The sequence below is a fragment of the Microtus ochrogaster genome, unplaced genomic scaffold (genome assembly GCF_000317375.1).
Source record: "Microtus ochrogaster isolate Prairie Vole_2 unplaced genomic scaffold, MicOch1.0 UNK10, whole genome shotgun sequence".
Classification (NCBI taxonomy): Eukaryota; Metazoa; Chordata; class Mammalia; order Rodentia; family Cricetidae; genus Microtus; species Microtus ochrogaster.
The window spans coordinates 6,894,292-6,908,074 of record NW_004949108.1 but is presented as its reverse complement, the minus strand read 5'-3'; the positions used below and the strand labels follow the sequence as shown (position 1 = coordinate 6,908,074).

The 13,783-nt window shown below is 45.6% G+C and overlaps 1 protein-coding gene across 1 annotated transcript; it reads right to left on the bottom strand.

Annotated features, from left to right (window-relative positions):
* Window positions 1-1,761: 1,761 nt before the first annotated feature.
* Fam84a (family with sequence similarity 84 member A) lies at window positions 1,762-6,315 on the bottom strand. Its single transcript, XM_005366537.2, has 2 exons — window positions 5,969-6,315; window positions 1,762-4,944 (listed from the first exon to the last, which is right to left on the bottom strand). Exon 2 carries the CDS (start codon window positions 4,906-4,908, stop codon window positions 4,030-4,032), a length of 879 nt encoding a protein of 292 aa, XP_005366594.1. The 5' UTR covers window positions 4,909-4,944; window positions 5,969-6,315; the 3' UTR covers window positions 1,762-4,029.
* Window positions 6,316-13,783: the final 7,468 nt, after the last annotated feature.

Genomic DNA, 13,783 nt, shown 5'->3' with positions numbered 1-13,783 from the left:
GTATTCCTCTAATAGCTAAAACTTTAACTATTAAAGAAAATGAACTGACAGGGTCTTAGGTGAAATATTCTCCAACAGAAGCTCTTAACATTTCAAGGAGCAGGGAAGTATGCACTTTTCATCGGTAGTCTTTCCTGCATGCGGCAAATCATCTCTCAAAAAGCAAACACAAGCCAGTATCTTCATCTGTTGTAAGAAAAGACATGATGGGCCACAGCTCCATCATGCAAAGGGCCCAAATTCCACTTCAACACCAATGGCAAACATAAAATAAAGCAAAAAACCAGCAAGGAGCTTTAAAAACAGGCATGCGGAGAAGAGAAAATTAGGGGCCTTCTATTGCTGTGTTAGGTACTATTGATTTTCCTTCATTTTTACTTTACTCTCTGTGTTAGGTGACGTGACCCTTTTAATTCTTAGAGATGCTGAAAACAGAAGAGAAACAGTCATTAGGGGATGCTGGAAGAGCATGAGGATAAATAAACTGAGGTCTCAGGAAATTCATCATTTTGTAAATATCAAAAAATACATTTCTGAAAAATGCCATTATTCATTCCAAAGTGTTCATCAAAGAAATACGATATTGAAAAGGGAACATGAACTTAAAATATCATGTAATATCAATGGACTTAAAACTTGCTTCTGTATCTGACAAACTATTATAGTTTCTAAATGCAGATTAGCATATATAATTCTTTTACTAACATGTGGTCATAAAGGTCATTTAAATGTTAAATACTGAAGGACATTTTATACCTACCAATTTAGCTCATTGGTACAGCTGATTTTTTTCTTCTTTTTAATTTAGCACACACAACTTCTACAGGATTTCTTTTTCAAACAAAAGAGTAATGGCATTCGAGAGCTTTATTTTCCAAAAGTATGCCCAATGTACCTGTGGCCTCTGCTTTGGTGAGGGTTGGACAGAACACAGCTTCACCCCCCTCCGCATCATGGGACAACAAAAACAAAATTGTCCTAAAACTAAAATGTTATTGTCCTTTTGCAAATGGTAGGAGACTCATGGCTTGATTCCTGCAACTAGTACATTCTAGAGAAAACAGTTTACGCCCATAATAAAACTCAAGTGACAGCTACAAAAGAATCTTCAACTTTTGCGGATCTAGCGACAGCAGCCTCAATAATGCTTTAAAATAGAAATCCCTTAGCTAGGCAGTGGTGGCACACGTCTTTAATCCTAGCACTTGAGAGGCAGAAGCAGACAGATCTCTGTGAGTTCATGGCTGCCTGGTCTATAGAGTGAGTTCTAGGACAGGCTCCAAAGCTACAGAGAAACCCGGTCATGAAAAACCAAAAACCAAACATAAATAAATAAATAAAATAGAAACCCCTTTTCCTGATCAAGCAATTAGATAAGATTCTCTCTAAAATGTACTCTGAAAGGTTTGTGCTAACAATCACCAAGAGATAGCAATCATTTCCATAGGAGCATGAGAAACCATAAAACTTCCTTTAAAATTTTTGATTGTTGTTTTCTCATTGTGAATTTGGAAAACTATTATCATTCACTAAGTCCTTGGTAAATCAATCTAACCGTAAATGGTATTTCTCTGTCTTGCTTTCGTTTTCATTGTCATCAACTTTCAGGACGTATGAAGCTGATGAACCAGTCCCCTCTTGGCATGGCATATCTGTTTCATAAAAGGGGTAATTCAGTTCGGGACCTGATAGAGACCAATGCGCTTCTTTTGCCCACTCACTTGCAGGTGGAAGACACAACGTCAAGAAGGACCCAAGGGAACAGGTGCTTAGGATGGTGTTTAATTCAGCAGGAGCCAAGCTACAGTAGGGGGACACAGGAAAGGATATGGCGTGTGGAGACACAATAAAGAATTTCGGTTCATGGACACCAATCTGTCATTTGCCAAAAGACTAAGTTAGAGAAAGAAATGACTTTCAGTTCTCCATACATGCAAAGGTTAAGTTTAGTTGTTACCAAGTTTTGCTGTTGGATGTGCTGAAAGGAAAAGCATACACAGGTTTTAAAAAATAAATCACTCCGTTGGCTTCAGAAAAATACTTTAGTTCATATTTCATTGATTTGACCTTTTGACTCAAGATCAGAGGATGAATTCCAACATGAAAACAAAACGAAACAAAAGAAAGCAACAAAAAAAAAAAATCCCCACGAAACAGAAACAAACCCTTTAGCATGAGAAAGGCATTTCCCTGTCGGCTAACTTCCACTAGTTTTTATTGCATTGTTTTCAAACGCCAAGGAACTGGCTTTGGACGTAGTATTTGCTGTTCAACTGAGACACATCTGTCACTACTATGCAATTGCTCACAACCATTAGCTAAACACCGTGATTTGACAAACTCTCTCAGGAGACTGAATATGTTCTCAGGTGTGTCTAGCACACGGAATCAAGTAACAACCAGTTAGGCTGTGGTTGTATCCCTTGGGGAAAATCCACCACTCTTGCCCAAAGGAAGGAGCTTCACATAACCGTGTTTGGAAAGACACACCTTCTGTCCTGGTTCTAAGAGCGTCTCCCTCTTCTCAGGAATAAACAGCAGGACAGGCTACAGAGGCGGCCCCAAAGCCCACCAACTCTTGATTCCTTTTGAAGGGGACCAAGAGGTGAGGTGCAAAGATGAAATGAGGAAGTTCATGATGATGATGATGATGATGATGATGATATACAACATGAAGTAAAGAACCCTCATGGAACTTGCTAGCAATCACCAAAGCAGCAGACCCTTGAACTGACAAAAATTCAGTACAATATACACACGAATGAACAGCTCCACCATCACAGGGCAACTCCAAAAAGTCAGGGGGAAAAAAGTAAATATAATATCCCCAAACAGAATTCTCATAAGAGTTGAGAAAAACCAGAGTGAAAGGCAATGTCAGCTAAACTCTTAGCTTAATTCCACTCCTAATGGCCACCAGTATTTAAGCTATCATGGATTAAAGCCATGAAAATAAAAATTTCAATTTGAAATTTCATTAGCAGGTTGCTAAATATGATCAAGAGAAGCATCGACACTGTAGGCTTTGTTGACAACGTTGGAAAATTGCTGTTCCGGTTTTAAAAACAACCTCCACCTCCCCCCTGCCTTCTAAGATCTTCTAGTTAGAAAAAGCCAAACTAAAGACACTGGCTAGGCTGTCCTAATGCTGGTTTCTGGAATGTTGTAGATTCTCCCTGCCTTCTCCTCCAGTCCCTTGGAAAACCAGATTCTCTGAAACTCGGAGCAAAGAGGGAAGCAATCAAGGGGTTCCGAGCAAAAAAGCCTCCTCCTTTTTACATTCAAGAGACCAAACACCAGGTGAATTAGCTCCTTTTCCGGAGCGGGCAGGCCCTCCTCCCTCTAAGAGGTGCTGAGCCATTTTCCTCCAGGGACCTAGAAGGCTTCCCTTCTGTCAAGGGACGGTCAGTCGCGGAGCTGGCGTCTGCTTCCAGCTGTGCAAACAGGGAAGCCAAACCTATCTAGCTCAGCCCAGAGTCTGGAATGCATTGTCAGGAGACCTTGGGCTGGAGAGCTGCAAAACAGTTCCTGGCAGCCTCAGGGTAACCTGGAGTCCCCGAAGTGCTCCCAAGTACACAGGACAGGCTCGGTTTCTGAGATCCGGGGACACATCCCCTCGGGAGTTCAATTGTGCCCCCAAAAGAACAATTCTCACCTCCAACTGGTCTGTGTGTGCGCATCTGGGGGTTGACGGTCCCCTGTGACTAAAGGGTATTTGCCCTGTCTGGTGAAAGATCACTGACCATTGGCTCGCGGGAAGGGTCGTGTCCTTGCTCCCCCTTCCCCCTTTCCCCGTTTCCCCGTGACAACCCAGGGGAAAGGCGCAGGCTGGGTCACCCCGGCATGGTCGCCAACACCAAGGGCTGCCTTAGGGGAGCATAGCTGTGCCCGCCCAGTGCCGTTGTGAGTTCCTGAAGCTTCCAGCGGCTGGCCCTGGACTGGCGAGCTAGGGGGCGTGGGGTGCAGAGCTGCGGGGACAGGAAAGGAGCTCCGGACGTGAGAAAAAGCGCGGAAGGCTGCTGCTCTGGGCTACTCCTTGTCGTCCACAAAGTCCTCAAGCTCCTGCAGCACTCGCAGGCGGCCACTGGCGTCAATGCGGCGCTTCTCGCGGATGAGGTCCTCCAGGCTGTGGAAGCGGGCCGTGTGGACTTTGTTCTCCTCCAGATGCACCTTGAGATAATACTGCTGCTGCGGAGGTGGCGTGCCTGCCGGGACCTCCCCGCCAGCCTTGAACTCGCGCTTTCCAAAGCGGCACCAGGCAGCGAAGCTCTCGGAGTTCGTCCAGCAGATCTCCTCGCTCTTGAGGCCCAGGTGGCCGCAGGCGTTCTGCACCACCAGCTCGGCCACCAGCGGGCGGTAGCGGTACCAGCTATTCACCACCCGGCCCACGTTGGCCGCGCCCGCCTGGTACAGGCTGTCCTGGCGGATCTCGCCTTGGTGCAGGTGGATGATCTGCCCGCCGCCCACGTAGACGGCCCAGTGTGGGGCTGGAGCTGGCTGTTCGGACGCGGGCTGTAACCACAGCAGCTCCAGCAGGTCGCCGGGCTCGCAGATCGCGGGCAGTGCGGTGACCGCGTAGACACTCAAGTCGGCACCCTGAGGGCCGCCGGTTACTTTGGAAAAGATGCATTCCTGGCCCCGGAAGGCTGAAAACTGAGTCTCGTTGAGGACGAGTTGGTGCAGCAGGTGGTGGTGGTGGCGGCTGGGGCTCTCTGGGCAGGGGCTGCAACCTGGGGGGCCCTTCACACCAAACTTGTCCGGCTGCCCGCGTTCGTCCAGGTCCTCCTCCTCATCCGAGAAAAAGTAGGCAACCCCGACCCGTAGCTCGTCTTTCTCAATCCCAGATGGGTCCCCAGTGGGCAACTCGCTGTAGTTGAGGTGGGTGATGCGGTCCAGTTGGTTGCCCATCAATGACGCGGCGAGGCCAGGGCCAGGAACTGAGATCTAGCAAGGGAGAGAGGACAGACACCATCAGAGTTCGGGATGACCCTCCTGGTGTCCCCTTCCCAGGTTGTTCAGTTTCCCAGGGGCCTGCAGCTTGGCTAAGCACTGGCATCAAAGTCGTCTGCGCCTGTCAACTTTGCAGGTCCTCCCTGGGGTAGGAAAGGGGACACAGAAGAAGCCGCCAGTCTGGAGGGCCAGAGCAGACACCATACCTCTCAACCAGCCTCCGACCTGCCCGGGTACCCTGCCCTGTAACTTCCACAGGAGAAATCATAGGCGGGCTAGAGAACATGCGGGGTTCAAGTGGGCGAAGAGAGCGCAGATTCTGGCAGGGTGGGAGATGGACACCCAGACGGAAAGGTGGGTGTCAAGTGAAGCCCTAAGACCCAAAGCTAGAGCAAGCTGAGCTCACATCGTGATTGCCATCCTGTGCAGCCCACCTGCCCGTTTTGCGCTGGGTCACACCCCATCCCTGACAGCGGCTTGCACAATGACAGACTCGCTAAAAGCATTCACTTGACATCAGCAACATTTTGCACACTTGGAGTCCAGACACTGACAGCCTGGTACATACACCCACAGTGTTAATGTCATACACCCACAATGACACATCTTGGCGATCACACATTGTCAGCCCCCCCCCCATTCCTACACAATTCCGGACGTACGCCTGCACACTTGCCAATGCACGGACACTCAAGCACCGGGGCACACCTGCCCACGCAGGCAGGTACACTCTGCCCTCTCCTTGCTCGCCTTGTCGCTAGCAGAGTCAATCGGACTGCGCCAGGGCGAGGCAGCTGTCTAAAATAACCTAACAAAGAGACGGGGGAAGCAAGGCGAAACCGGTGGTGAGTATAAGTGCGGAGTGTGTGTGTGTGTGTGTGTGTGTGTGTGTGTGTGTGTCTAAAAGAGGTCTGCTTTCAACCCAAAGAGCCCCTCTCTTTCCTACCCCAGCGCACGATCCACACAATCGGACGAAGAAAAACCATTTTTTAAGGCAAAGAAAGCGGCTTATCCGTACCCGTGATTTCCCTGCTCCTGAAACCCCAAACTCCTTTTAAAGTCTCCCGGTCCCCATGGGTGCTGTGGAGGCGGCAGTGGCGAGTGGGTCCTGGCGGCGCGTGGGATTGCGGTTCAGATCTACCCGGAGGCAAGCAGTGCGGTGAGGTGCCCAGAGCGGTGCGGGTGCGCTCCGTGTCTACGCTGGCTTTGGCGTCTGATCCACCTGGCAAGTCCTGGCTCCACTCGGCTTTCCAGCGCCGCGCCGACGACTCTTAAATCGCCTGAACAGCCGTTTTCCAGGCCCGCCCCGGAACGCGTCCATTGGCCGGGGCGAGTGCCCGAGCCCTGCCAATCTCTGCTGAGGGTGGGATCAGGGGCGGGTTTCCTTTATGTTCCGCCCTTCCCAGCCCCCGCGTTCCCCAATCTCACTGCCTTGGGAGCGTAGGTGTTAGCACCGTGGGGGAGCGCACCAGGGGCGTGGTTTGTGCACCCAGCTGCTCCTTTGCAACCGAGTCCCTGGCAACTGAGAACACAGTCCGCCCGCGTTCGTGTTCTGTATTCCAAGGGGACAGATTCCAGAAGGAAAGCTGAGTTTGGGGGTGGAGGAGAAAAAAAAAAATCCACTCTGCGTGGTTCAGGCACTGCGAGTGGCTGGGAACGTGGAACCCCGTCTTTGAGGCTAACACTTGGGGCTTTGATGGGACTTCGGAGTCTTGTTTGGCTCCTGACTGTCGCGGAGTCGCTTCTGTTCCTGTCAGTCACAGACTCCTTAGGAATTGCAGAATGGCGCTCAGCGCCTGTCCTTTGAGCCAAGTGAAAGTGCTGACCCAGCGCCGGCGCCTGAATTTAAAAGGAGAGCCCCTGTAGGAGTCAAAGGCTACCAGAATGTTTGAGCCTTAGCTGCCCCCTTGCCTGAAGGCCTGTGACTTCAACCTCCCATTTCACAAGAAAGGATTGAATCTCAAATGCTGCTAGTTGTTACTAGTGCACGAAACTGCTTCACAATTCTAGAACTAAGGAATTTTGTTTGGTTTGGTTTGAGGTGGGGGTGGGGTTGTGGGGTTGGGGGAGGAGGTGTCTGTTAATCTTTGAGGATAGAAACGCAGAGAATGAACGTGCTAAAGATACTGGGTGCTACAAGATGACCTTCGTAAATGAAAACTCTAGGCTAACATTTTCCAGACTTCATTGTCCTATGTTATGGAAGAGTTCTTAGAATTTCTGGTTCCTGTCTTAATGCTACCTTACACTCCAGTCAATGTTTCTATACACTGTACCCCCTTCTGCCCTTTGGGCAGCTGGTACACACTCAGTGCCCTTTTCCTTTCATTACAAACCTGTTTCCATTTACCTGCCTAACTGAACGTGTGCTTTAGGCTGCGGACTACACAGCTGAGTTCTGGACTTTCCTCCCATTGGCTGACGCAGGATGGGCTTCGTCAGTAGTAACCAAAGGAAACTGACCACAGCGGCCACCTTCTCTGCACTGAGAGGTTAAGTGGACCATTTCATCCACAGACTTCTATAGGGTCTTCCCGAATTATCTGATGGATCCCAAGGTCAGGCAGCACCAACAATCTAGTCAAAGTTTATGGGAAGTCCAGTTAGTTTTTAAACAAACTGTAGTGTTTGTAGACGGACTAAATCTTGTGTCACAGTACTAAAAAAAAAAAAAAAAAAAAAAAAAAAAGCAACAAAAGCCAAGTGTTTCAAAGAAACTGCCTGATTGGCCCAGGTTCATAGGAGAATGGTGCGCGATGTCTGACTCGCTCTGCTAAACTGTCTCCCCGGATCTTTCCAAGGTGCATGGCCTCCACTTGATGCTCTTTTTGGCTTTGTTTTCATGACTGTGCTGTCTACCTTCATTGCCCTGGAGTGTAGTGATTTATCAAAGCAGAAACTTAATAAGTATTGATGAAAGAGATGATTTTAAATCAGCCATCTGTATAGTTGTTTTTGCTTAAATCATTTCTGAAAATTGGCCATTGTTCAAGTGGTGGCTTGAATAGGAAGGGTCTATATAGGCTCATATTTTTGTGTTCTTGGTTAGTTGGTGGACCTGTTTGAGAAGAATTAGGAGGTGTGGCCATGTTGGAAGAGATGTGTCATTGTGGGTGGACTTTGAGGTTTCAGAAACCCAGGCAATTCCCAGTTCTCTCTGCCTCTCTCTGTCTCTGAGTGGCCCCCCCCCACGCCGCTTTTCCTTGCATTCGTGGATATGGTTGTATAGTCTAAGCTATACTCTAGCACCATGCACACGTTCCTACTGCCATGTTCCCGCCATGATGGCCATGGACTCTAACCCTCTGAAACGCTAACCCCTGAATAAGTGTTTTTGTTTTATAAATTGCCTTTTGGTCATCGTGTCTCTCCACAGCAATAGAATAGTAACTACGACAGTTCACATAGACGTTGTTAGAAAGCAAGTTGTCCTTGAAAATACTAACTTCAGGTTTCAATAGCCCTGGTCATATTTTCATACGTAACAAGCAACTCGTGTCTTGGCTAGGAAGTCAAGAGAGTTTAACAAGTAATTTCTGAAATCATGAAATGCTGTTGTTCTTGTTATCGACTGGACTTTGGAATGTTGGGGCGGTGGGTTCTGGTCAAATATAGGAGATGAAGTCATTAAAAGCAGGGCAGCTTTTGATTTTAAATAACCTTACGTTTTAGCCCTCCATTCCCAAGGTCAGCATCACACACCTGGGTAGCCTAGAAGCCATTCAGTCCTACCTGTTGTGTTTCGTATCACCCAGAGTGCAGAATGAGATGGCTGCTCTTTGCTTCTTAGTATCCTACCTCTCCCTAGGATATTTCATGTAAAATAGTGTGTCACTTTCTTTAAACTTTAAATGCCACTATGCAGATTTTGTTTCTGTCTTCCATTCGCTCGCTCCTGCCAGGATGAAAAGCTGATTGCTTTATTCACAAGGGAGAATACATAACCAGGAGGCCCTCAGAAACATAATGAAACTGGGGGAAGAAGGAAGCTAAGAGTAAAGTGGGGTGTAGGCAGAGACTACTTGTTTATTCCTGGTCACCCAGACTAGAATAATCAAACAGAAACTTTATTAATTATAACACTACTTGGCCTATTAGCTCAGGCTTCTTATTAACTAGCTCTTACATCTTATACTAACTCATTTCTATTAATCTGTGTATTGGCAAAGGCTCTGGCTACTGGTAAGGAACTGGCATCTGTCTCCTTCGGCAGCTACTTGGCATCTCTCTGACTCTGCCTACTCTCTCTCTCTCTCTCTCTCTCTCTCTCTCTCTCTCTCTCTCTCTCTCTCTAGCAGGCTGTATTCTGCCCTGCTATAGGTTAAAGCAGCTTCTTTATTAACCAATGGTATAAGACATATTCATAGCATACAGAGGGGAAATCCCATCAGTGAGGTCTATGTATCTGTTCTATATAAACTTTGACAATTACAAAGAGAAAAAATAGAAAGAACCCAGCATTTAGAAATGTTCATGTTCCCCAGAAGATAATGTTTGTGAATTGTTTTGTGTTAATTTTTTTTAAGCCCACATCCCATGTTTCTACATAGAAGAATTACAGAGGCATCAAAACTAGAAGATAGTAGTTAAAAGCTCAACTGGATGTCAGCTAAGTTTGAATTGTGCTTCAACACTTGGAAGCTTACTTTGGCTGTCAGTTTCTTATCTGTATAAAAGGATAGATAATGATAGCGTCTGCCTCATGGGGCTGATGCACATTTGTGGATCTGAGTATAGTACCTGGCACACTGATCCTTCATCAGTCCTATCTAGTTATTATTTTCATTATTATTGTTGTTGTTGTTATTGATAGAATCAGTGAGAGAATCCTACGCTTCAGTTATGGTAACAGCTACAGCTTAGGTGTCCAAGGCTCTCCTTACCTAAGGAATGGAATTTCTTCTAAGACCCTGAGAACAGGCCTATATCTACAACTCTTTGAGCATTTATATATGTGAATCCTTGGACTAATCATACCTGGGCATCCAGAAGACTTTGAATCATTTAGATGAACATTTCAAGTTCTGAGTAACAGAGACAGGGAAATCTTGGAGAGTCTTAATGGTTCTAGATCTGCATGTTACTTTTTCTTTTGGTGCCATTTTTCTTCTTTCCCTCTTTGCTCCTGCTTCATCACCAGAATAGTCTTTCTTTCAGCTTTTACGACTGAATCCTTGGGTCCTTGGGTTTTTGGGTTCTTGGATTGGGCTGTGTCATCCCTTCAGCTGACTCTGGAGGAAACGACTCAGCAGTGTGTGTTTTCCCTCAACACTGATTTCTATCATTGTCTGCTAAGCAATGCTCTTGTTTTTTAATTATCTGTCCTACTTTTAGCATGTATCACTTAGTGAAATAAACTGTCCCATTTCCTGTCCTTGGCTTTCTTAGGCAGTTGGCATGCTTACCAAGATCTGTACTGAAGAATACTTTGTAGCCACTTGGGAGCAGAGGCTGTTGCTTCACCAAGCCCATTGCTTTCTTTAGGACATCTTGCTAAATGCCAAGACCCAGAATGCAGTGTGAATGGATGCAGACTAAATCACTGACTCTCAGATGGATCTTCTGAATGGTTAATGTGATCGTCCTTGAAGGACCCATGCTAGAATTCCTAAGATCTCCAAAGATGGAAGCATCATTAGACAGAAGGTGACCATAGTTCCTGAGTGACTGTGTACAGTAGATAATGTCCTTTCCCAAATGTGTTGGGCTGTAGTAAAAAGAAAGAAACCATATTGGATGAAGACTCTGGAATATTAGTGCTTATCTGTAATAACAGCTACTCTATAGAGTTTGTTCATCTCAAAATAACAACTGTTTCTATGTTTCTTTTTTTCTTAATATCTTCCTGTTTTCAAGATTGACTTGCCTGGGGTCCCTGAGGTCTTCCAACAAGTTCACATCACCCAGATAACTTTGAGGTGGTGGTCCTTCACCCATACTGATCTATAATACATAGATCTCAGAATTTAAGGAATCTGCAATGCGACCTTGCCTTTATTGCGTCCCATCTCAGATATCCCCAGTGTTCTCTCAAAATTCCCATAGTTTCCCTGCAATGAACTTATTCATGTTCACTAAATATCCTCCCTACTGTCCTATTCTTTTCGACTACATAAATGGTGGGGTAACCTTATGGCTAAGAGTAACAAGAACCCTGCTTCCTTCACCCATTCTTATGTATGGACATAGAACCCTGCTTCCTTCACATGTTCTCATGTATGAACATTCACATGTTCTACTTCTCCTTAGTTGGGAGTTTGAATTTGACTTTCACCATTTGTTATTTTTGCTTGTTTCAGTTTCAATTCCTGTCTATAAAGGAATTCTTATTAAAGTACCTTTAGTGACATCTTACCATTGAATTTCTAAAGACTCATGAATAACCTCCAAAAAAGCCTTCAGGAGTTATGTGTTTCATATTTCCCAGTGTTTGTATTATGCAAGGATGTCTCCACTGAGCATAGGTTTGTCCTCTTGTGTGTCTTCCCATGTGTCCTCTTGTGTGTCTTCCCTTTCTCTTGTATGTCTTCCTGTGTATCCTCTTGCACTCTCAGGCATGCTTTGGGGGAGGTTTCCTGTAGCTTTTTGGGGTTATCCTGGGTTAACTACACATACCTCAGTTATTTCTCTTTTTGTTTGTTTATTTTTGTTTCCTTCTTCATCCAGCTTCCACTCAACATGCTCTTTCAAGTGCCAGACATTGTAATCTATGTCTCCTCAGTCCATTCTAACCACGGCCATCCTTTGTGTTCTTATAGCACGGAGTGTGTGTTGACCGTGAGATGTCAAAAATGTCAAAACACTTCTTCAAAACCAAGCATGTCATAGATGAATTTTTTTTATTTCATTTTATTTTCCTGGGCAGACTAAGAAGTCCTTGAGGGAAAACCCCCCAAAATAGTCAAATTTGCATGCCTTCCATCAAACATAAATGAGACTTGGTACCTACTATAACTTCATGGAATTGGCCAGACTCAATTCATGCATGCATGATGGTTTCTATCTTAAGCACCACGCTTTCAGTGTTTGTGGTTGTTTCATTTTCTTTTTTTTTTTACTACCTTGAACACACTAATATCCAACACATGTTTTAAAATAGATCCCATACAAGAATGACAGCTATGCAATATGCAGCCATTGGGCTTTCAAATGGTCCTCTGACATCATTTGTATGGATGAGGAAAATGCAGAATCTCCATGCTGGACATGCTTCAATGGGCAAGAGTACCATTGAGTAAGTGTGATGACCTGTATTCAAATCCCCAAATTACCTACAAAAATTCAGGCATAGGCCAGTACAATTGTAACACTGGTAAGGTAGTAGGGATGGGTGGACACTGTAGGGAGACAAGAGTATCACTTGTGCTGGCTAACCAACCTGCTGAAGAAACAGCAAGCTCCAAGTTCAATGAGAGACTCTGTTATAAGGGAGTAAGTTTGACAACAATAGAGACCGATTGATTCTTTCCTCTGACTTCCATGGGGCACAATGTGCACATTTGTGCACGTACACACAGACATACAGACACACAGACACACAGACACACAGACACACAGACACACACACACACACACACACACACACACACACACACACACACACACCTTATTAGCCCAGATTCTCTAAGGGAACAGAACTAGTAGTCCAAAAATGGCTGTCTACCAATGGAACAAGAATTCAGTAATTGTTCAGTTCATGAGGCTGGATGCCTCAGCTGGTCTTCAGTATAACCTGGGATCCTGAAGAAGTAGGTTTAATGTCAGTAAAGGAACGTACTTGCAATGAAAGCAAGAGCAAGCAGGCAAATGGCAAGGGCTTCCTTTTTCATGTCTTTTATATAGGCTGCCATTAGAAGGTGTGGTCCAGGTTAAAGGTGGATCTCTCTACCTCAAAAGATCTGTATTAAAGTTGGATCTTCCCACTGAAAATAGTTTAATTAAGAAAAACAAGTCTATTCATCTGTTTGGGTTTTAGGTGGTTCCAGTTGTCATCCAGCTGGCAACTAAGAATAGTGATCACAAACACACACCACCACCAATGCCACCACCACTACTACCATCACCATTACCATTGCCGCCATCTACAACAACAAATGCAGATCACCAGGCTCATCCCCAACCCATGGAAACAATCTCAGGATTGACTCTACAAAGGGGCTGGAGAGATGGCTCAGCAGTTAAGAGCACTGGCTGCTCTTCTAAAGGACCCAGGTTCAACTCTCAGCATCCGATGGCAGCTCTCAACTACTCCAAGATCCGACACCCTCACACAGATAGACATGTGGGCAAAACACCAATGCACATGAAATAAAAATAATTACTTTTAAGAGAAAAGGAAAGAATATGCATTTAAAATAGCATAGAAGGCATGCTGTCTAGTGTTTTACACTCACCAGCAAAGCACAAATCATATGTAGGAATCAGCTTTGAACTCTCCAGTACAGCAACATCAGGAGGTCGTTCCTTAGTAAACACTTGGGATTTTGCTCTGCAGCATTTCTGGTCCATTCCAACAGAAGTGAAAGTCATTTTAGACTTGTTCACACTAAGTTGATTTGAAAAGATAACAATTTGCATGCCAAAGCAGCGTGGCAAGTCTGGGCTTTGTCCCTTTCCCTTTCTATTCTCTCTCTCTCTCTCTCTCTCTCTCTCTCTCTCTCTCTCTCTCTCTCTCTCTCTCCGTTGTTCTTCACTGCTGATTGGTTGCATCTGAGAATGCAGCGAGAGGACAGACTCATTAGATATTTGCAATGATCACACTTTTATTCCCATCACTGAGTGCTGTCCGGGAGTTAGACAGAAGGTTAATACACAGCGGTGCAAAAAAATTAAA